At 48.0% G+C, this 23,479-nt stretch overlaps 1 protein-coding gene across 6 annotated transcripts in view; it reads right to left on the bottom strand.

Annotated features, from left to right (window-relative positions):
* Positions 1–23,479, bottom strand: part of hth (Meis homeobox homothorax) — a 369,553-nt gene that overhangs the window by 144,317 nt on the left and 201,757 nt on the right. For 5 of the 6 annotated variants that reach the window (XM_034321378.2, XM_034321376.2, XM_034321379.2 and 2 more), the window contains exon 8: positions 12,230–12,337. The exons of the other annotated variant lie outside the window; for it this stretch is intronic. In XM_034321378.2, coding sequence (XP_034177269.1) covers positions 12,230–12,337 — 108 coding nt within the window. The remainder of the gene's footprint in view (positions 1–12,229; positions 12,338–23,479) is intronic. 6 annotated transcript variants of the gene reach the window in all.

The raw sequence follows: 23,479 nt of genomic DNA, 5'->3' as shown, positions 1-23,479 counted from the left end.
GTGACACGTTGAACGTCAACGATGAAGAAGCATCCGTGTTGAAGAGGATGCCGAGGAAAGGTCGACGACGCGACGGCGAATGAGCACGTTGACGCGTCCCGATGGATGCATTTTTAACGGCACGAAAATAGCGGCAAAAACAAGGCGTTCGGCTTGGTTGCCGCGAGCCTTAGCCACGGCAGAAGCTCATCGCAGACAAAACAGCGACAGCTGCGACAAAAACGAGCACCATGTAAACGGCCACGACGACAACCAGTCGGATACCGAAATTTTCTCTTCCCCTTTCTTTCTTCGCCGCGCGAGAATCGTCCCCGTCTTTGACTCGACGCATAAGTCACCCCGAAGAGTAGCTACTCCCTTTAAACCGTCGATTTCCCTCTTACCAAAGTGAACGCTGAACCGGTGAGTAACTTTGAAACAGATTTCCAACGAGTAAATAGCCGAAGACAGGATGCACGGATGTGGAAGGAGCGAGGTCAGGCAAGCTGGAAACGACACGACCACGACGAGGTGAACGACGACGATATCGACACCCGGCTCGGCTCGTAAACCTAACCCCTTATGGCGGTATGGAACGGCTCGCACGGCACGTAGCTATCTCACGAGAGGCCGAAACGAGCGGATCGCAAGAAAACGGGAAGGGAAAGAGGCTCGTGCTGGCCGATATGCAGATAGAAGAAGTAGGTGTTCGACGAATATGCAGCGTCGCGTGGGCGAGACCTTCCGTTACTTTACGATTATTTTACCGCCTTCCCTCGACTCGATGTCGCTGAAATCGCGGCGAAAAAAAGTTCCCGGGGACTCGCCGAGTCGACACGGGAAACACGGGAAACGATGATCGTTTACGACGGATCCGATACCCCCTGGGATAATCAGTATAGAATTTTATTCGAATCCGCGCGGCTCGGTTAACTGTTGAGAAGGATTGAAAAGGATTGATAAACTTGAAGAGTAGATCCAGCGCGTGGTCAGAGGATCGAACTTGAAATGGACAGAAAGTATTATAAATAGCCCTCGTTAAAAATTAACGCTCCTTGCAATATAATTAGAAACAGATATTACAGAAACAGCCCTATTAAAATGGTCGATAGAGGACGTTGATCTTCACCGCGTCAACGTTCCACGAGTTACATAAAAGTTATTTTCGACCCGCGACCCCTGTCTCATCGTGATTAATGAATACGACGAATTTATAAACGTTCCGATTCCGAGCTGGGCCAAGGTCATTACCTTGCCGTTTCGTAGAGGTTTCGCAAGGGTACCGCGAAGGATTCTTCGTCAGGGATACCCGGTTGATACCCGATTAAACGAAACGAAGGAACAAGGAGGAAATTTATCGAGGATGAATATTCAAGCGTATCGAAAACTCGGCCCGCGTACCCGCTACTTTTCCCGGTGCGGCCAAATGATCGACCGTGTAAAGCGATCAAAGAGGAAATTTGCATGGAGTTTCAGCGCGGCAATTTGTAGCGGCGCGAATAACTGCGCGGAGAATGCGAAAAGAGCGACGACGCCGAGGTAACGACGACCACGGACCGTCGGTCCTCGTGTATGTAAATGCGCGGAGGCACCTGCAGTGATAAATTGATTATCCCTCTTCTCCTCCTCGTCTCTTCCCTCTCTTTCACTCGCGTCGGGATGCTCTTCGTGCTGGAGGGCCCTCGAACAACGCGGTCGGCTCGATCGGCCTGAGTCTGGATCGCATTATAATAAATACATAATATCGGTACTTTACATGTTGGCCGGGATAGAGGGCTTAAAGAACGCGGTAAGTGGTGGCCTCGAGCGAGGGCCCTGCTGCAATTTCGAGAATTTTTTACGCCGCCTACGATGATGCGAAACGTTCGCGGATATAAATATGCCCGGATGCCCCAGATGGTAGCTGTCTTCCATTACCACGCCCCCGATTCTCTGGATTCCCTTAATGCATAGAGCACCGGCATACTATTTCATCGATATTGGCATCTTTATCACGGTTACCCGGTTGCCAGTGGAGAATTGGAATTTCCAATTATAACGTAGAAAAAAAAGAAATATTTACGCGTACTGAAAATGAGAGCATAAGGAAGGGAAGAATCGTATTGTTTCTCGAACGCACTCGAGTCCAGCGTTGGCTCCTTCGAGTCGATTCTCGTCGAGTGGTCAGGACTTCCCCATGCACCCTCGAATCAACCCTCGAAACAGCAACGGAAACCCCCCCTCAGACCGTGCGCGCACCCTCGAAACGCCGACAATTAGTTTCCCATTGACCTATACCGCGGACCCCTTCACGGTACGCCTCGCGAAAGAATCAAACCAGAACAACAAACAAACAGAAGAGCGATTACTCGAAGGGGGGTCCCGACGTTTGGGGGATGATTCGTGAGAGCTTGCGCGTCAACTAGCGGCTACGCTCTTGATAGATTCACAAACAACCAGGAGAAAGTAGACACTCTCTTTTGGAGGACAGAAAAATATTACCTGTATTAAAAAATAATCAACGAATCCACGGTAGAATTTAAATTTCAACCGCTGTAGCCTCATTATCGGATCGGGAAGCTGATCGATCGAGGCGACGAGCCGCGTATACCTGCTTTACCTTGGCTGATAGCGGCGATACCAGCCGATACGTGTTAGTCGGTGTGTCGTATCGGGCAGGTAGTCTCGGAGCGTGTAGCACACGCGCTCGACCCTCTCCTAACCCCCGTTTCTCTCCGTCTCTCGTATACCCCGGTTGTAATTAAACGGCGAGGATGCTGCCGGAATAAAACTCGAGTGGCACGGCTAATTAACGACGCCGAGGTGTTGAAATCGAGTCGCAGTATTTCAACCGGGCTCCCGGTCAACCTTTCGTCGGAGGACGAGCGTGTCGCGGGGCCGAGGAAACGAGCCACGAGGACGACAGAAAAAACGCAGAACGCGTCCGTATGGATCCTCTGGACACGAAGAACTAATAGGGCGGCCTGAGAAACACGCCGGCGAAACAGATAACGAAACGGAGTAATAAGTTCCGAGTACCTTGTTCTCGCACCTTTGATGAAAGCTGACTATTAAACCGCAATTTAGCTCCGTTTCAAAAATATTCTCCTGATTTTATTCAAAGACAAATTGTGTACCACTTTTCAGGAGTATCTGAAAATTCCTCAGATAAATCACGTTGAAAGAAAGAACCACGATTTATTAAGAAGAACAATGCAACTGCGAGGAAACAGCAAAGTCACCTGCATCGAATGGTGAATTACGACGCGGAGTATCGTTTCTAATAATAAACGCGATTTATCGACGTGGGCGAGGCTGCCGCGCAACAGGACGGAATAAAACAATAATAAAACGAATGAAAAGTAGACAAGGAGAGCTAGGACCGTTATTTGGTCAAAGGATCGACGAGCATCGATAAGAATTTTTTTTCAAGGAGTGTCCAACGTTGAGTGCACGACCGATCGTCGACGAGAAGAATGGAAAGCGTGGTCGCGCAGAACCGTCCAATGGTCCAGGTACGAGGAGGAGAAAAAAAGGCGGAACAACGAGGATCATTGTACCCGGGGATCGAACGCGACGGATTCCGTGTACGATGGAATGTAACGCCGTAATAACACGACCGACGGTACCGGTAATATCGGCTGAGGTATATGCGACGCTCTCTTGTACGACGATGTAAACGCATCAAGTACGTTCTAATAGATATACCTCTCTCGCGCCAGTACCCCTCGGCAATTCAGCATCGTACATACTTTAGTCGAACGTCGAACAGGACTGGAATGACTATTCGATGCGGTCGGTACTCGGTCCCGACTACGCTCGGCTTGTGTACACTGGCTCAAAGAACCTGCAGGCAGTTACTTCTTGAAAAGCTTGTTCCTGTCTGTTGCGCGTTTCAAGAATACGCCTGAAGAATTCCTTTTAGAATTTCCATAGCCGATTGTCACGCGGCGACGTAACCGTCGCTGTACCGTTTTCCGTGTAAACGGATACACCGTTGAAATTTATCCCTGACATTTATAGTTTCTTCGACGAGACGAAGGATAGAGGAGAGACGCGTTAATTATCCGTATCGAACCGACATGGGCCGACTTCTTAACAGTTTGCCCATAGTTTCGCTCTATTTTCCAGTCAAACCGAAGAGTATACCGAGCTCCGTTGTTTCCAGCCTCTCGGCTCTCTATCCTCCGCCTCTTCAGCTTCGCCGTCCATTGTGTACTCGAGGATGCCAGTGCGCGCATTGTGCTCCGACACAATAATAATTGCGCTAATGATCGCGCTCGAAAAGCGCTTTGTAATCGGTGGTCGGAGCCTCTTTAGTCATCCTTCAAAGTATCCAGGAGAAAAGTTGAAAGTTCCATCAAACCCGTTAAATATACCTCCGAAAAAATGCAACTTGAATATACATCGACGGATCGTATGATTCTCATTTCCTACTGTTCGAAAAAAAAATTGAGAAAAACCTCGACGTACCTTTGTCGAGCAATTTCGCGGAGCTTCGATCGACAGAGAGAACAATTACAGACGAATTAGCAGGAGAGAAAAAAAAAAAAATGAATCTATCCAGACGCGGACAAAATTAAAAGGGGGCCGAGGGGTTGGGGGGGTATAATGAAAGGACGAACGAAAATGAAAGAGACGAAGGCAGGAGCAGCGACCTCCGTTGAACCCGGTGCTCGTCACACAGGCCAGGGGTCCGCATGTACACGTTAAAGGGATAACGTGGACACGCGTGTGAGAACAGAACGTACATTCCTAGGACGCGCGTTAACGTACATAGGAAAGCGGGTAGGATACGCCACGCGGGGGCACTCTCTTCATTTCCAGGCTGTCAAGAGCAGAAGAAGATTCGGCCTGCGTTTGACAGCCCCAGGGTCTGGGTTGGGTGCTGCTGCTGCTGCTGCTGCTGCTGCCGGGGCTGGGCCGTAGGTTGGGAGAACTCCGTGCAGGGGCACGTTCGAGGTGAATGTGGGTGTGGAGGTGGAGAAAGAGAACACAGGAAGACGAAAATGAAAGAGGAAGAGAGATAGTACAAGTTGGCGTGTGCCCATGTGCCGGTACCACCGATTGTACCGTGCTGTACCGTGCTACATCGAGAAACCACCCTTCCCTCCTGCCACCCTCTATTCCATATAGCTTTCGCTCACCCTCTGCTAGCACACTTTCAAGCTATATTCCTCTCTTCCACAATTTTTTTTTTTTTTTTTGTCTCTCCGCTTCTCCGTGTGTATTTTCCTGGCGCTCGTTCCTCCACCTCCGCGTGTCCTCTCTTTCTCTCACTCTTCTTTGTCCGCTCCGATGACGCAGCCGGCAAACTCGCTCAGCCCCTTCGTAAATTCCACGTTTTAATTATTCCACCGTGTTTTTCTTTGTTCCATGCCCGCGCGGGTGCTAGCGATACTCGAACGGATCTCCCCGTCGCGTCGGTTTACGAAACGCACCACTTCTAGGGGTAGAGCTTTTAAAATCGTCCAACTGCGACTACGAAGACGAACGCGTGGCGACTACGATATAGTTACGAAGATATTCTTAGGAAAAATGATTCATTTTCTTGAGAAGCGCGTGTAGGTTGCCATTACGCGCAGCTGCTGCAAGGACCATCATCCCCGTGGTCCCGCGGATTTTCATATTTCGAAATATATCGCCCAACAAACGGCAATGTTTCTGTCGTTGCCAGGGAAAATATAAAGATTCCAGCAACCAGTCGATAACCGGTGGGAAGTTTGGAACGTAGGTGAAATTCGAAGACCACGGTAGACTCCGGTCCATTCTAGATGGTAACACGCGTGCGGAGCAAACGGGAAACGCAGATGCAACGACGGCTGCTGTTTAATATCGCTGCCGCACATGGGCACGCTTCGAGACACATTTCACTAATATTGCATCCCGGCCCAACCACCGAGAAGCGAGAACAGAGTCGCGGGTGGCTCCCAGTCAAACACGCTTTACATATCTCTTGGCGCATTAATATATTCAACGCGTATGAATATTGTAGAGAGAGAGGATAGAATATTCGTGTTACTGAATATTTCAAAATCAAGAAGTTGAATTTATATTATTTCGAAACCGACTACTAAAATCTTAATAGATTGATAATAAAAAATAGCACGAACTTATTGGACAATCTGATAGATACCGAACGGGAGAACAGAGATAGAGAGAGAAGTGGTGGCATTCTCGCGAGCTAAACCATTGTGCCTATCTTCGACTTCATGAAATCTGCAGTTCACCCTCCCTCTATCTCTCTCTTCCTCTCGCGGCTATCACTGTTATGTATGGCTACACCTCTCGCTCCTCTCTCACTCACCCCCTGCTATCTCTCATTGTTCCGCGACAGAGCTTTGTGCTTTGTGCCTCCCGCAACTCCGGAACTATTTCCGTGCCTTTGAGTAAGGAACTAATGAATACGGACCGTGGATAGCAGCAGGCAGCACGGCTGTGTGTATATCCCGCGACGTGTATCACGTTTATCGGCCTGTCGCCTTCCTTCTTCGTCTCCTTACTTCCTTTCGCTTTCCTATGTTCTTTTCTCTTTTTAACTCGCCGTATCATCACGCGACGGCTCGATTGTTCCAACCACCACTATTCTACCCGTTCTGCTTTACCCGTATCTCTACCCCTCTGTGCCTTTAATCCCGCTGACGTTCCAGCTTTCTTCTTTACCTTTTTCGCCCCTCCTTTCTTTTTGATACTTGCATCAACTACGAAACTCGTTGGGAAACAGAGGAATAACAGTTTGATCGTTGATTTCGGGTGATTCGTGAGAAATTGGATTCCCTTATTTTTATCTGAATTTTTCTGCTTTAAATTATGCGCGTTTATCGTCCATCGAATCACTTTTCCAACAAACGCTCATTCACCTTTGCCTCTCAAGTTCTTTCTCTGTCCGGGTCCGCATTACCTTCGAGCCAGTGTTCAACGCATGCAGTTTCGACGAGACGTTTTCAAGCGAGCCGTTTTCTGCCTCCATGGGAACCAATTACCCTCCCACCCTTTTCGCGAGAATGGCCGCCCCTTTGGGCGATGGTCGCCGGTATGCGACTCGCCGCTCTGTTCCCTGTTGCTGAGTGACCGAGTACGCGCGTTCGCCATGTAAGCGAATGGAATAACGAAAAATCTTCAAAATAAACGCAAGAATTTTGGAAATTCAATAGAGGGAAACAAGAAACCGTTCGATTCTTAATCAAGCAACTCGAAAAATCGAGAAGAGTGGAACATTGTTCCCTGTACTTTGTACTCCTCGAATACTTCTCCTGCTGGCTTTCATGTATTTACCTGTGTACGTACACGTGGTACACACGTAGCGACGCGCATACATAGGCGGATGGAACGTATGTCCGGTTCCACCGTAAGAGAGGTTCCAGAGGAAACGAGCGGAGGACGAGACGAGGAAAGAGAGGGCAGAGACGCGAGAGAAAGAGACGAGGGCCGGTGATGGATCGTCCAATCAGTGCCGCGAGATGGAGCACGAGAGAAACGGAAAGGGAACGTAGAGAGAATGAAAGAGCCGGAGAATCTTCTCCACCTATGGCATGGTACGCAGGCCGAAGAAGAGAAGAGAAGAGAAGAGAAGAGAAGAGGAGAGGAGAGAGGTCATGGTCGGGTCGGTCTGCTGCTAATCGAAGAACACGAGGTGGCCCTGCGCGGCCTCACCGTAGAAACCCTCCTGCCTGAAACTTCTTCCTTCCCTGCCACGGACTATCGGTTATAACCCGCTGCCCGACGACCACGATGATGATTTCACACCGACGGAATGACGTTTCGATCGTCGACGTATCAGCCGACCGAGCCGGGGATGCGTCGAAGGAAATTACCAAGACACCGTTTCGCTAACACCTTCTGCCACGGCTATTCGAAATCAGCCCGGTAATACAAAGGGGCTTTTTCAGCGTGCAATTAGAACGGTGGAAGCTCGCTTTTAAGGCGAGCTAATTATAAGACCGCATCGATCACCGGCCGAGACAGCGTTCCACCGTGTAGAATCGCACGATGTACCGGCTAGAACGGGTAAAGAGAGAACTGCGGTTGCGAGGGGTTGAACCGAAAAGGGTCGCGAGCTTGAACATCGTTCAAACCACTGTGTACAATAGCGCAGGGGTTGACGGAGATCCGCGTTACCAAGAGACTCCGTACGAACGAGTGTTTCCACGCGGAACAAAGCGCAAAAGCGTAGCTGGAAGTTCGATTCCAAGTTCGCGAATCTAAGTCGACAATTTCTCTAATTTAAACATCGTTTCGCTGAAAGATCGTGGAAGGAAGAAAATAAATTTTCGCTCGAGGGGAAAGCAGGAAACCGTGAACTGTCGCATTATTCTTAACACGTTATTGCTTTACGGAGTCTTCGATCTTTGTGTACATATATATACTATATATGGTCGTCGGGTATTCGAGAGGTAACGAAAAAAGGGTAAAAAATGCCTCCCTATTGGACGGAATCGACTACGCCACTGGCCGTAGAGAAGAGCGAAAGAGGGAAAGAGAGTGGAGAGAGGGCGGCTAACAATGGCCGCCAACCAAAACATCCGATAAATCTAACCGGCCTGGACCTCAAGCCCCGAGGGGTTTTAAACTCTCTCACCCCCCCCGGAACACCGCCGACGCGGGAGCAACCCTTACATTACGCTACACTCACCGGAAAAGGGAGCCATGCCGTGTGCCATTGCAGCGTGAGCTCCAAGGGTGGCGAAGGAGGAGAGGGTTAGCCTGGAGCACCGATCCCGGGATGATGCGCGACCCACGAAAAACCAAACAGAGACAATTTCCACCCTTTATACCCTTTCCTCTAAACCCTTGAATCTCTTGTACCTTTCAGACCAACCTACTGGATACGCGTAACGAGATTTGATGGAAGCGAATGGTCAACTTGCCTTTCGACGAGAATTGAGCAAAGTGATCCATTTACTTGCACCCTGGTTACGTTGCCATTCCGGAGAGTGGAAAAAGAGGGAAATTTAAGCAACTAAGAATAACCAACACAATTCGAACGCGATAAATGAGATGAAGAGAGGGAGAGGAAAAAACATGGAAACGGTTCACGTAATCAAGTCTATTTTCTCGAATCTGATTCTATCCCATGAAGATAAACAGAATAACCGGGATTGACGTCAGGGATCTCGAATCCCGTCTAAACTGGTCGAAAAAAAAAAAAAGATAAAGAATGAACCAATGAAGAAAGCGAAGGGGAGGAAAGGAATTAGAACGAGGTCGCGAAACGAGCTCGTCGATCCGTTTCGCGACGCTAATCTGCTCGATTCTGTAGACGTCGCGTTCCATCGTGTTCCGTCGCTCGGTTCGAAGAGGAACGCCTCTTCGTCGCGTAACTTAACGAAACTGAAAATAACAACGGCACCGCATTAAGGAGGCCCACGTACGGCCGGCCGGTAATTGATGGTTCGACGAAAATATATTATCGGGGATAACGCGAACGAGGTAACCTCGTCGTCGACGCAGAAACTCGATTCTCAGTTCAGCGACGTATCGAGAGGAATACCGAGATTCCTCCTCGACGGTCATACATAATCAACCTCGCGAACTTGCTCCAAGTCCCTGGGATATCTGCTCTCTCGCGCCTCGTCGAACGCCGGTACCAGCCACGTTTCCGCGTCGAAGAATGTCGATAGCTTTTAAACTGCCCCGCGCCCTCTGCACGGCCACGCATCCGCGGCTTTTTCAACGTACCGTGCCGTCCGCGTTCCTCTCGGTCTCCGAGAGAGGAGATTCAAAGCGCGCGGACTCGCGTCTCGGTAATTTTAAACCGGCAACTTTTACATCGGTTTTGCGAACCACGCACGTTCGATCGGTTCTGGGAAACGTTTGTCTCCGAACGCTGCTAAAGGGACGGTGAAATTATGCGGCGTACCGAGCGCGAAAATTTCACACAAAGCGAGGTACGCGCGTAAATTGCAATCGTTGTTGCGGTCCTATTAACGAACTGCTAGGAAATAGTCGTTATTAATAACCGGCGTATCCTGCGACAAAATTTATCCCGAGCTTCCGGTCGGTCGTTTAATTCAGTCACCGATATCGGTCGCGTTCAAAAACACGCATCCGGAACAACGCGAGTATGTGCAACGGGATATGGGGCGGGGGAGGTGGAGTCGGTCGGGGTATGATCTAGCCACAGAGAGACGGGTCCGGGGGAAAGATTATGAACGCATAAATCAAAAATTAGCATTAACGATTCATTATTAACAGTCGAGGTACGCGCGACCGAGATAAAATTTATCCCCCGTTTCCGCGTTTCGATTAATTAATACGACCCCGCGGCTCTTTTTATTATTAAACAACCGCGTTAACGCAACGCCGCGGAACAAGCTGACGTTTTAACGAATTGAAACCGGCACCAGAGACCGGGAGAAACGAAGCACACGTGAAACAGAGAAACGCCTTCGAATTTATCAGTTCATCGTTAACTATGAATGTTATGGCAACGAGATAGCCAGCTATCGTTTCGCTTTATATATTATTTCCTGTAAAATTTTTTCAGCTATTCCGTGTCATTAATTTTCCCCTAAATAATTACAATCGTTCGTGCGAATCAATGAGTTTTCCTGATTCAGAAGAGCAACTTTGCCGGTAGCTTGTACCGCGATTCTAATTAAACTTCTATGATTCCTTTCTCATTCATTAGCCTCTCAGTCGATTGAGTAGCATAGAAAGACGTGCTATCGCTACTCCTATTATCGTGGTTAAAAGAAGAGAGGAATAAAAGGGGAGGAGGGTTGGGAGGTAGGTGGAAGAAGAAGCAAGAGGAAGCAGCAGCTTTCTCCAGAGCGCAGATCCAAGTGCGCTCCACCTTTTCTTCGCGGATCCCGTCGGTGCTGGTGGTTCTCATACCGTGGGCGGAAGGAAGAGGTACAGATGAGAGAGGAGAACACGAGGAGGACGAGGGTACCAGAAAAGAGGGACAGACAGGTCGGTCCGAGAGAGGAACCCGTGGCTGCCATGGTTACCGTCGCATTCCCGCCTCGCCTCGTTGCCATGGAGACGCCACGTGGATTTCTCTCTTTCACCTTCGGCTTTCCCCACTGTCTATCTTCTTCGTCCTGTCGGAGTCTCTAGCACCCAACCCTTCCCTTCGCCCTCCAGGACTCCCTCTTCTCTGTCTGGCTCCTTCTCGGCCCTGACTCGCCGCCGCCGAGCTCTTCTCTTCTTCTTCTACCTCTCTGGCATTCGCTCATATTCCCTCCGTTTCCTTCGAATCCACAGGAAGAGGAGCAAAGAGGAACCGCGATAGGGAGGAAAGAGGGAAGCTGGTGCGCGAGCATGCGCGATATACCCGCGTCGTCTTTCCACCGACCAACTGAACCTCCTGGACGTCTCTCGGAATCGTTCGATTACTTATCGACTGAAAGTGATTTACGTCCCCTTATCGGGGCCCACCTTGGCGGTCGCGTAATTTAATTAAAGGAGAAATCGTGGATAGACAGGATCGCGATCCCTTCCGCGTGAATTAGACGGGTATCGATAGCTATCGGACGCTCGACTTTCCGCGGCTACCGATCCACAGTAAACTCTCGCGTTATCGATTTCAACAGAAGAATTAACAGTTTTCAAGCTTTCTTCTCTAAGATCGCTGTTATAATAATTACCGTGATGGTTGCAATATCTTAAAATTCTTTACGTGATTTTAAATATCGCAACCAAGTACCACCTTCCTTGGTTTACGTTTCAAGGCTGGAAATAATACTTTTGCGCGACGTAACGCGCGATGATGAAATAGGTGACGCGCGTGCACGTCGCGCGATAGACAGGCGGGTGTGTAAGCGGCTTGCTTTATAAGCCCCGATTCTGATTGGCCGGTCGCGTCGGCCGATATCAATATTTATTCAACCCGGCGAATGCCCGAGGCACGATTAAAACTTGTTTATGCCGCGAACGATTGCGCTCCACCCACTGGGAGCAAGGTAAATCGCGTGTACTATGCACGCGCTGCTGGTGCTGTCCGCACACGCAACACAGCACCGTACTCTGCCTTTCGTATTCGTCATGATTCTTCGTTTCTCGAGCTTCTTCTTCTTCCACCTGGTCCGTGACGATCAATCGACATCGAAATTCACGTACCTGTACGCGACGCTTAACGACGCTTGTAACGACGCGGGTATTAAGCAGCTGAACGCGAGCGCTTTAATTAAGGATAACGTACGAGTGGGTAAAATTGAAGCGGGGAATGCGCGCTAGCTCGGTACGCTCGTATTTCGCCAAGATATTCAATTTAGAGAAGGGTGAAAGTTTTGAGAGAATTGAGAAGAGAGAAGTTGGTAAGACTTACCGGGACTACCGAGGAAGACGGAAGAGTAAAGAACGCCGCGACGCGCGTCGCTCGCCGCTCGTTGCGCGTCTGGCGGCGAACTCCATTCCCTACGCGGACACCATTTACCTGAAGCAAAGAAAAACATCGATTTCTCCGTTAATCACTATTTCCAACCTCAAAAAATACATTTATATACACAAATAAACGCCTCGACACCTCGATCGAATTTGACAAGAAGAAACATAAATTCCTGGAAAAAGAAAAATGGAAACCAGCGATGGTTGGTTACGCGGAACGGCTCGATTCGCGGTGTATAAAAATAAAGGAACGATCCGGTGCAAAATACCAACGATTATTACGCGAACGACGCAGAGTACGGATGCGTGGAAAGAATTCAGCGATTGCCGATACACAAAGGATGGAAAGAATTCGTGATCGTTCGCATCACGACTTCGACCGGCAGGAGATTCTATCGTGTGCCGCTCCATATATATCCCGTTGCTTCTTTTCATTTATTTTCTACCAGGCCCAACAGACTGCGAGGCATGGGATCTCGCCCTGTGCCACGGTTCCTTCGACCAAGAATAATCGTGCAATTATAATAATTAGATAAACGCGCGAGGAGCTTGTTGCGTTAAGAACCGGCACTCGCTCAACCAGCTTTGCCCGCCTACCGGAATGCATCGAGCGGATCGCTGGCGACAAGGAAACACGAGATCGAGTGTTTCCTGATTAAATTGTCGTTCGATTAACACGATGCGAGGAAAGGGGAAAATATTCGGTAGTTTTCGCGATAAAATCAGTGACGAGGAAATGGAAAATTTTGCGTCGCGATTAACGCGGTAGCAGAGTTTTAGACTGATTTATAAGGACGAAATAGGAGGACACCCGGTGGCGGAGGTATTGCAATTTTCCGGATGCGAAAATAGGAAAGGTATCTACTTTATTTCCAGGGAGATCCCGGCTGAATGAGGATACACGGTAAGAAAGGGTGGCACCGGGGGATAAGAGTAAGCCCGCGAAACGAAGTAATTTCACACGAGAGAGTAGGGTCTCTGTCGGGCGTACAGTAGATCCTAACGGGCAAGCTGTAGTCTTATCTCGGAAATATACCGACCATCCCCCTTCCTGTTTGACGAAAATTATATTCTCGACAAACAGAAAATTGCTTCGACCCGATGAACCATCGCGCATCAAACCCACGTGCCGAAATAATAAACCTTTTCCTCAATTAATTAAAACGAGCGAACTTGTAGGAAACGACGATGAAAAAGCGCGTTTGCATGAAAAATATCGTTGTAACCCGTAATTCCTTGGCTGGATGTTTGATGGATATAAAAAAAAAAAAGTACCCGGTCAAGATTCTAACTGCAGGGCCCGAGATGGAAGGTGCGTTTAACCGAACGTTACGGTTATGGTTAGTCGCGTTAATTTGTGGCCTGGCCAAATGACAGGGCCGAACCAGTGATTCGAAAGTAATGGTTATCCCACAGCTCGAGGGACAGCTGGATTCGCGTTAATGACAAGGAGATTAGAGATCCGACAACGCGTAGGATTCACGAATCCTAGTAACCGAGCGACCCGAGTGAATTCCTATCTATGATACACCTGATCGTTCGGAATAATAGAAACCAGAAACGAGACGGGATATGTTTCGGAGAAAGCGAAGATGCGAGCGTTCCCGTCGATGGAATCCCGCCTTTCTACGCTCGAAGCAGCATCGAGCGAGTAAACGATACATCAGGATTATTCGGAGTCGCTCGCCTTTGCCGACCCATTAAACGCTGGCAGACCGTGCGTCACGGTTATCCCCGAAGTCCTCGATGAAACGGGACCCCGAGAATACCTGTAGAATCCTAGAACGAAGGTGGATAGCGAGCGTGAAGAAATTTATAGCCTCTAAGAGACAGGGTGTAATCATACGCGTCACCCTGTCAACCCTGTAACCGTGATTTATCGTGAGAATTTTCAACATCTCGGCATTCCTCTCCGTGCACGTGTAATTTAGCAATGCAAATTTGTAATCGTAACCTAGGCACACATCGGATAATTACTAAAGCGTAAATTTCATTTTCGTTCCCTTTGCTCGGAACTATTATAAACCAATGACATTACCAATTTTATGTTACACTGATTAAATGACGAACGATAGACGAATAACGAACTCGTGTAATTGAATTCGAGGAAAGTCCAAGGCAGCTGAAGCGACGATTCGAATGAATTCATTGAAAGGCCCGAACCGAGTCATGAATTATTCCGCCCCTGAAACTTTAATCACGACCGATTCCGTGTTCGCGAGAAGAGCAATCGTCGCATCTGGAAACGGAGCACGAGCCGAGTCAGTCGGGGATTCGTTAAGTGGCATCAAGCGAGACGTCTCTTTTGAACGATCGTTCTGCGGCTAAATTGCGGGTTAACTTCGGGGTTCTTGCGTTAGCGACGATAGCGGCCACGCGTTCGAGTCCGTGTTTCAGGATGAAATCAGAGATTGAAACGAAATGATCGGTCCACCATATTTAAATCAAACTCCACGTAATCAGAAAACGAGATCAACGACAGAAACTTGGTCGTTTTCTTCATTCTCGACCTCGAAACGACAACATTCGAAACGTTATATCGGGAAGATTTTATTCCCGATGATACAGAAGACGTTTCTTATCCGTCTCTGGTAATTGAGATAAGCTCGCGAGGCGTCGACGTCGGAGGATTATTCGAAAATAATTTCGTACGAGTAACGACACGCCCGGTTTATCCGTTGATCTACGGATTACCTTCGAACGAGAGGAGACGCGCGAGGGGTGGGCAGAGAAAGATTGAGGATACCCGCGCCGAATAAATTTTGTGCCGGTAACGCCGATCCTTGGTATGGGATGGCGTTAAGGTTAGACGAAGGTTACCAACGAAAGAAAGAGGTAGCAAGAGAGAGAGAGAAAGGGAGGGAGAAAGTAGAAGCGAAGAGAGATACAAGCGGTGGCGGCGGCAACGGCAGCAGAAGGAGAGCAGGTGCAAAGTTGGCCTGTCAGGAAGTCGCTTACAGCTCGAGGACAAAAGCTTCCCGAGGGACTCGTGCACGGCTGGAAGCGGGACTAGGGACGAAGGTCGGTCTGGATAGAGAAGATGCCAGCGAGGAATAAGGTTGAAGGTGGCGCGCTAGCTGGGGTGAGACGAGCCTAACTGTGAAATAACAGGGTGGCCTCCTCAACCCTCGTTTCGACGATGCGAGTCTCATACGTCACTTCCTTACGGCGAAAGAGGGCGGCGTCTGAGGGAGGTAGCGGGTTATATTGATTTATTTATACCGAGGACGCAACCCCAATACGATCGGGTTATTGGGAATGTATCTATATCCGAGGTATAACCTCGTCTACGTTCTTCCTCGCTGGATGGATCCTGGCGTTGCGTTACGCCCACCTCTTACATTCCTACCGCCAGATTCTCTAACCATCTTCATAAATAACATTTCGTTGATTCAAGAGAAATTACGAAAGCAACGGATTCCCATGACTAAAAATACTAAATAAACAATGGAAGATCACAGGTGATAAAGTAAATGAAAAATTTTCCACGATCGTCTCGTGACGTTTTCGCGGTACCAAGTAACCGGTGTCTTTCTCGCCACGAGGTAGGAGAGGAAAGAAGAGAAGGGTCGTTCACAGATGTTCGAGACGCCGGATGATTAATGACGCCCGATAAACGTAATTTGTTGCGGAGTCGCGGACTCGTCGTCGTCCCGGCACGTCTTTCGAATTCAAATTGATAAACAGGACGCGGTTTGTAAATAGCTAGTGGTACGCGTTGCCGCGGGACGACTCGCTGTCGGATCGAGCGGACAACTTCACTGACCGACCGTTATAGTAATTAATTTTAAGCACCGGGTTAAGCGATCTTCCCCGTTTACCCATTGTCATCGGAGTATAACTATTAATAATTTTCTCAAGAATTCATAAGACAAATCAAATATTTATCAATACTTTTGAACCGTACGTTTCAACGAGAAATTCTGGAAGTACGTTGAAAAAAGGCAAACGGCGTGGCGTAAACGAGGCGGTTAACCAGCGCGAAATGAAAACGCGAACGGACGTTATTAAGAGAAATAAAGATAAGGAAGGACCAGCGAGCAGTTCTGCTTCGTTTCGGATACGTAGGCGCGTACACGCGCTAACAAACGCGGCGAAACGGGGCCCGACGTGTCGTCGTGAACGCGCGATTACCATTAAACGCGTAATGGAAACGAGCCCGAAGGAACCCTGGCCACCGACGATAAGATCGAACAAAGGTGTTAACGTAACTCAACGGCGACAGGTGAGAGCACCGGGCTTCGGTGTTGAGCTCGCGACCACTACGCTTCCGCGACTTCCTCCATAAAACGCAAATCCACAATTAACGCTCTCCACCCGACCACGCTCGAATTTACATTGCCACTTAGCGGTCGTGGTCGCGATCCTCCACCACCTTTCGCCACCGACCGACCCATCCACCGCCGGCCGTTCGATGGAATTTTTAACGCGACGATAAACGCTTTCGAACGGAAGTAAGAGCAACCTGCGTGTCGTTTCGTTAAGAGCGTGCAACTTTGCTCGTTCCTCCAATTAGCCCCGACCGAATCGGACCGATTATCGCGTTGTTTTATCGGCCACGTTCAATCGTGAGAATCCTCCTCTAGCTTTAATTTCCCGCCGTTTGCGCGGTCTTCGAATTACCCTGTATCGTCGAACGTTCTGCATCAACGAGCGAGAGAACATCGAGGCAGGAATCTTAAAATAACAATCCTGGCAAAAGAAATATTCTGCTCGACGATCCGTGAGCACAGAGTTGCGACGAATAGATTATCCCCGACGAAAAGCGTGTACCATTAGGAGAACGATGTTTCCGCTTTTAGAATGTACTCTCGGGGATACGTAAATAGCAGAAGCTGAAAAGCTATCGGGAAACGCGTTCCTATAAAGAGAGCCGAATTTAGTCGGCCAAGTATGTCCCATGCCCCTAGATATCCTATCCTTTGGATCAGCATGAGATTCAGTTATTTTTACGTGCAAACTGTGGGAGTTGGACAGGGACGTCTATCTATTCCAGATTCGCGAGAAGCAGCGTCGAAATCGCTTGTCCGTACGCGTTTCATTGTAACAACAAACGAAAGGGTGAATTATCGTCGCGTCGACGGAAGAAAACAGGCCGAGGTGAAATTTTCCTCGGATCGGCAAGCTCTGCCTCCCTGTACGTATCCACGTCCGATTGTTCGCCGAGTTATAAACGTAGCCCGTAGCAGTAGCAGCAGCAGCAGCCAGTGGAGGCCGTTTGATCGATGGCAGCCAAAAGCCAGCGGAGGCTTTCGTAGCCAGAGGTGGAGGGACGAAAACGGTTCGAGCAACGAAGAGGGAAACGTAGCGAGCGGGTACGAGGAGCAGAATAGAACACAGAAGGTGGACGAGTAGGTGGTTGGGAGCGCGCGGAGGTGGTTAGGAATCACGGAGCGATGTCAGCTCGTGACTCGTGACACGCGCTGGTTTAATTAGCGCTACAATGCCGAATCCGTGTGCATGTGCAGCCAGAAGGTGGAAACCCGGCGAGAGAAAGAGGAGGTGCACGAGACGGAGAACGGTGAAATCGGACTGCGGAGAACGCAAAGCACACTATACCACACCTGAATCGATACTAGTAAATACGAATATGTATTAAATACCTTTCATACTGATATTTTGATTGCAACATTGAAATAATTCACATATTTTGTGATGACTTCAATAATAGTAGAATGCACCCCTTTCTAATGTATAGATGATTTGAAGATATTTTTCGAAACGATCATAATCAATAATATAATCACCCATTGTATTAGTAAAAAAGATCATTACATCAATTGCGATAGAATATAAGTAGATAGGAATAATTTGGAAATCAAGTAAGAAGAGATATTTTTATTTGATACGCGTAATGAGTAAAAGTATCGATACCCACTTTGGCGGTATCGATTCAACCCTAACCACAGCACATCGCACACGGTGTACCCGGTTCTCTCGACCACGATTCTCTTCTCTCTTTCTCTATCCTCTGGCACTCTGCCTGCCGACCTACGACCCGCCCCCGGGACCCCGGGACCACGTTCTCCGAATTACCGGTCCCGTCGCTGCAACACCGGTGCACTTAGCGTAAATTCAGGGCGAATCGACGCCGCTTGACGTCCCCTTTCCCAGACCCCTCAATTTCATCCCCCTCTGGACGCCTTTCCCCCCCCGTTCCCAACGCCGGGATCGTGTCTATATCTCGCTTATATACCGATCGTCGAGACGCTTTCCTCTCTCGGCCGGCCTGGAATTAATGTTACGTGAAAACGGACGCGGAGAAGGAGAGAGAATTTGCGACGGACGCGGGAGTAGCCTCGATACTTTTAGAACGGAACGCTTTTATAACCCCCACCCCTATTACTCTCGTTTCTTCGGAGGAAAGTTCATTCCGTTCGCTGCCGATCGATCCTTATTTTCCAGATTTTCCTCCCGTAAAATCCATGGATATCTTTTCTCAATCCTAGCCTTATTATTTATAAACGGGATCAGTAGAGGTGAAAGATACAGACTTTTCCTTGAACGCTTAGAAGGTTCGCGGGATGACGTGGTTATGCGAGCACGTATGTCCTCGAGCATCGCGACACAGGCCGAGATAGGAGAGATTTAAAATGTTGCGGCAGGTCGGGAGGACTAAATGATGATAAACTATCTCCCTGGTCCCGGTAGACTGACCCTGACGCCGGCTTGAATTACAGCCAAAAAGAAAGCCAAACCACTGGTCGTCGTTTCGAGGGAACAAGTAAAACACATCAGCGCTGACCGTAGCAAGACGCGAAATACTAAAAACGTTGCCTTTCTATGATTTTTTATTTGTTCAACTGTTTTGAAAATGTTCGTTAATCAAATGATATTGAATCACGTTGTCGCACTCTTATTCTCATTTGTAACTACAAAGCGTTGCAGTACCTACATTTGTATCTTCAAGATCGGAGCAAGATTCAAACTCCATTTGCAACGAGCGCGATTTATCAACAACAGCCTTGGTAGCCGTTCGATTGGATTGTAAACACAACCCTGGCTGCTTTCCTCTCTGTTCGATTCCCTACCGTTCCCCTCGCCTCCGTGAGCTGTCGCACTCTTTCTACCGGATTATTAATTCCCTCGTTAAAATCCGACCCGCGGCGTCGCCACGGTTTGTTATTTACGAACGAAAATTGTAAATACGACCGGCACCGCCAGGGCTTGGAGGGTAGGGGGTGGCGTATCGACGCGAGACCATTCCCGTTGCCGCGGGCAATTAATAATCGCATCGAAGCTAATTAAATCCGGAAAACATGCAAATGCACTGTGTTTATATTTCAAAGGGACAACCGATCGGTTCCATGGTACCGCTTCGATGACGTAGAACCGGTGAGAGAGAAGAGACTGGACCGCCCACGGGATTCGGTTACAAATTGCCCATAAAAATGCATAAAACACGATTATGCTTTATTAATTACTTTTTTACGAGACTGCCGCTCGAATTAATAACCAAATTCGAAAAAGCAAACGGAACTGGCGAGTTCGAATGAAAGCACGTGCTGCGTCCGCCATTTTGTTGCTTCGTTCAAGAAAACCATCGCAATTATAACCTTACGATTTTAAACTTTCTACTTTATGTATATATGATTAAACAATTGTGGAAGTTATTTAGTCGTGGCCAATATTAACACATTGTTGACTAGTCACGAATTAATTCATGTTTTCATGCTCAAACGTTGTTGATCGATCACAAGTTAATTCGTGTTGCATTGAATACTTTCATTTTCGACGCTCAGGGTAATATAGAATATTATAAAATCTTTCTTCGTGTTCAATCGCGAAATAATAACCGGTGACATGAGATAGCTTCACAATGTGTTAAATCGCCTTCAATACAAGGTCAAACGAGAGAAAATATGTTTTCTTTGGCCGGACATGTTATTTAATACGAGAAAATAGCTACGCTTTAACCTACATGCATACACACATACGGAATTAACAGTAATAATTGTTACCTTTTGGAAGTTACTGGACTGTAGTCAACGCACTGAATCGCCTCTAATTTCCACACCACACGAAACGAATTAGCACACATTTAACCGCACAACTGTTAATATAAACTCCGAAATTTTTAGCATTCCTGCTTGCAACCGAACCGAGTCGCGCCTTGCCAGTGCTGCCAACTAGTAATCCGCTCCGTAACCATTTGCTGATCGAGCCTGTGCGCCGCCAATCGGAGACCGCCCGAACTAATGTGTTTCTCTCCCATCGTTCCTTCTGATCATTACGTTATGTGTGTAGATTGACATATACAATTTAATACAAACTAAGCCCTTTTCAGTGAAATGAAAATATAAAGAAAAGAATGTTCGATTATTCTCCTTATTTATCCATATTCTTTATCTACAAAGCTTATAGGTTCCTATATTAAACTCCCCTAGATTCTCCCTAGGATCTGCCTAGACTAAATGCAAATTAAGAAGCGTAAATTAATCTTGGATATATATGTTTCGTTGGCAAAAATGAAAAGCCACAAAGTTCAGGATGAAAATTGAAGAAAAAGATAGAATAAAAGAGATGGAACTGTAATCCGTCCAACGAGACGAGTCAGGATATATTTACAAATTCACGCGCTCGATGCAGGGTCGAACTTAGTTGTTTCCAGCTCTTCAAAAGTTTCGATCAAGGTACATATATGTACTGTGAGCCAAGACTGCTTCGAGTACGTGAATTTGTACCTATTTACTGTCTCCTCTCGTTGGATGGAATATAAGTCTGACAACTGATTCGCCTGTATATTGGTTCCTCAAGCCATCAATGAGCACGGTTGCTATTAATACCCAAAAAAAGATCGAAGAACAGTCTCGTTTACGGCACTGCCATTTTATCACGGTGTATTGATCCACGACGATGGAAATGGAGGGCTACGGTTGGCTATGGGAGGCCAGAAAGAAAGAGAGAGGAAAGAGAAAGCTGGCCAAGCAGCATGAAAAAGATGGGTACGAGAAATAGGGATGGCGAGCAAAAAGACAGCAGTGACAACGCTTTGCTTAGATCGAGATCTCCTCCCGTTTCTCTATTAACGAGTTTCCCGACAGCGATAAACTGGTTGATGAATATTTAACAGCCAGCCAAAATGGTGTTCGATAAACATCTGATGAAAAAAATCTATCCGACCTCTTGGAACTGATTCTAAGAGACTTGTGTTCCATTTCTGTAGAAGAGGATGCCTGTGAACAGTTATTTGGCGATTTCTTAACGCGCAAACATCCGAAGATATTATTAGGAAAAAAGCGGTTGTCCCTTCGCGAGGACGGCGGCCGAGTCGTCAAAGGGGAAGGACTACCATTCAAGGTAGTAAGTGGCGGCCATAAAAAGTGCATATCGAGGCGGGTGCATAAGGTGCACGCACGCTACGCAAGGTATTACACACGAGGTGCACCGTGTATTGGCAGGTAAGCAGGAGAAGCAGTGGGGAGGGTAAATACGTAGCTGCGGAGCGGAAGAGAAAGAGAGAGGAAGAGAGGTGGGTGCACTTGAACGGACATGGCGGCACAGCGGCGAATCAAACGATATCAGGCTTCTGGATTAATTTATGCACCGTGGCTCGTTAAAACGCGAGACACAAAGGCCTCGCCGACGCTGCTGCATTCTTATGCCTCGCTATAGGCCCACCCGTCAATCGATTCGCTTCGCCTCTATTTTTCGTACACTTATTCGCGCGTATAATAACGCTTAACCGTTATGAAATTACAGTGGATTTTTTTCGACAGTAATTTTTGGAAAATTGTTTCAAAACGAGGAAAGACGAGGAACTATGCGTGAGTTCGTTCGAAACGGTAGGTGTATAGGTATTCGAGTGGAAAACGGGTGCAAGCGGTGTATCGGGGGCGATATCGGAATGGGACTTCCGGGCAAAGAAACATAAAGAAAACGGGGGTGCTCGCCTCCTGGGCAAAACAGCTGACGCCATGGCTGCCGCCAACCTCGTTCTTTCTCCTCCTCCAGCTCCGTCCTCTCTTTCTTCCATTCCTCTCTGTGTTTTCTTTTTCTCTGCTACGCTTTTCTCCTGGTTCCGCCGTGGTGCCGCCCGAGGGATTTAAAAACAATTCGGTAAATTGCATCCCGCCGAGAGAAACGGAGAAATCGGGCTGAAAGAAGACGACTGGTAGAGAGCTGGAAGGATGGTAGAGCAAGAGGATTGTGGGAACGAGAAAGAGAGAGCGCACAGTCTGTATCGTCGTTGCAGCGGCGCGATATCGCTCCGGATCCTTTCTGCCACGAAAGTAATTAATGCTGGCAAAGATACACGGAGGAGGAGGTGGTAGAGGTGGTGGTGGATTCCCTCGCGAAAGAACGGCCATCGTTAAAAATCCCGCGGCGCTTTTTAGATCAGGAAACGAAGGAAGGGATCACCGTGAGTTCCGGTGCGCCACGATCAGGACCGAAGATACCGCGAGGAACATTGATAAAGTGTCTATACTATTTGTACCGACGGTCTGTCGGAAATAAATAGTCTTCGAGGTTTTCTTCCTCGCCACGATGCGGGGAAAAAGTAACCTGCTAGTTAAAAATCGTTGAATTCCAACGGGTAAAATAATACCAGCACCATTAAGAGCTACGATTAATTTTCTGACTCGTTGACAAGGCTAACGAGACGGCGTAGATGCAGCTTGTCTGGATTTTAGAAAATTCGCAACTTCCACTTGAACTCATGAAATTTGTATTCAACGCAAGATATTTTAGACGAAAGAAATGTAATCCAAACGTCGCGTCACGTTTGTTCCCGAGACTTGTACAATTTCGCTAAATAGACCCGTGTCTCTGGACACGCGTGCACAAGTCCATCACGTGACTGACACGGGACATTAAGTCGCGCGTCGGCTATCAGCGAGGCGACACGACAGGTGCGCGTCGATAACGGCGTCGACAATAATTGCAAATCGTAGCCGGTCACCGTGGCTCGTCGCGTCGATCAAGATCCGAATAATATGGTCGAACGACGTCGGCAACGTTTCCATTATGTAACGAACGATAAACGGTTCGACCCGTGGATTCCTTGCCGCATATAGACATCGGATTATTGTCTTTCCGATGGTACACGAAACATCTTCCATCTTTCATCTTATCACAAAGCGATTGACTTAGCCGAGGAAATGAATTGATTGCGAAGAAAGGAAAGCAGTAACGGTCGTGCGAGTGTTAAAACCTGAAAATAGCAGCATTAAGTTGGAAAGCGTCGGTC

The sequence above is a fragment of the Osmia lignaria genome, chromosome 12, assembly GCF_051020975.1.
Source record: "Osmia lignaria lignaria isolate PbOS001 chromosome 12, iyOsmLign1, whole genome shotgun sequence".
Taxonomy (NCBI): domain Eukaryota; kingdom Metazoa; phylum Arthropoda; class Insecta; order Hymenoptera; family Megachilidae; genus Osmia; species Osmia lignaria.
The sequence above is the reverse complement of the archived record's forward strand: the minus strand, read 5'-3'. Positions and strand labels throughout refer to the sequence as shown.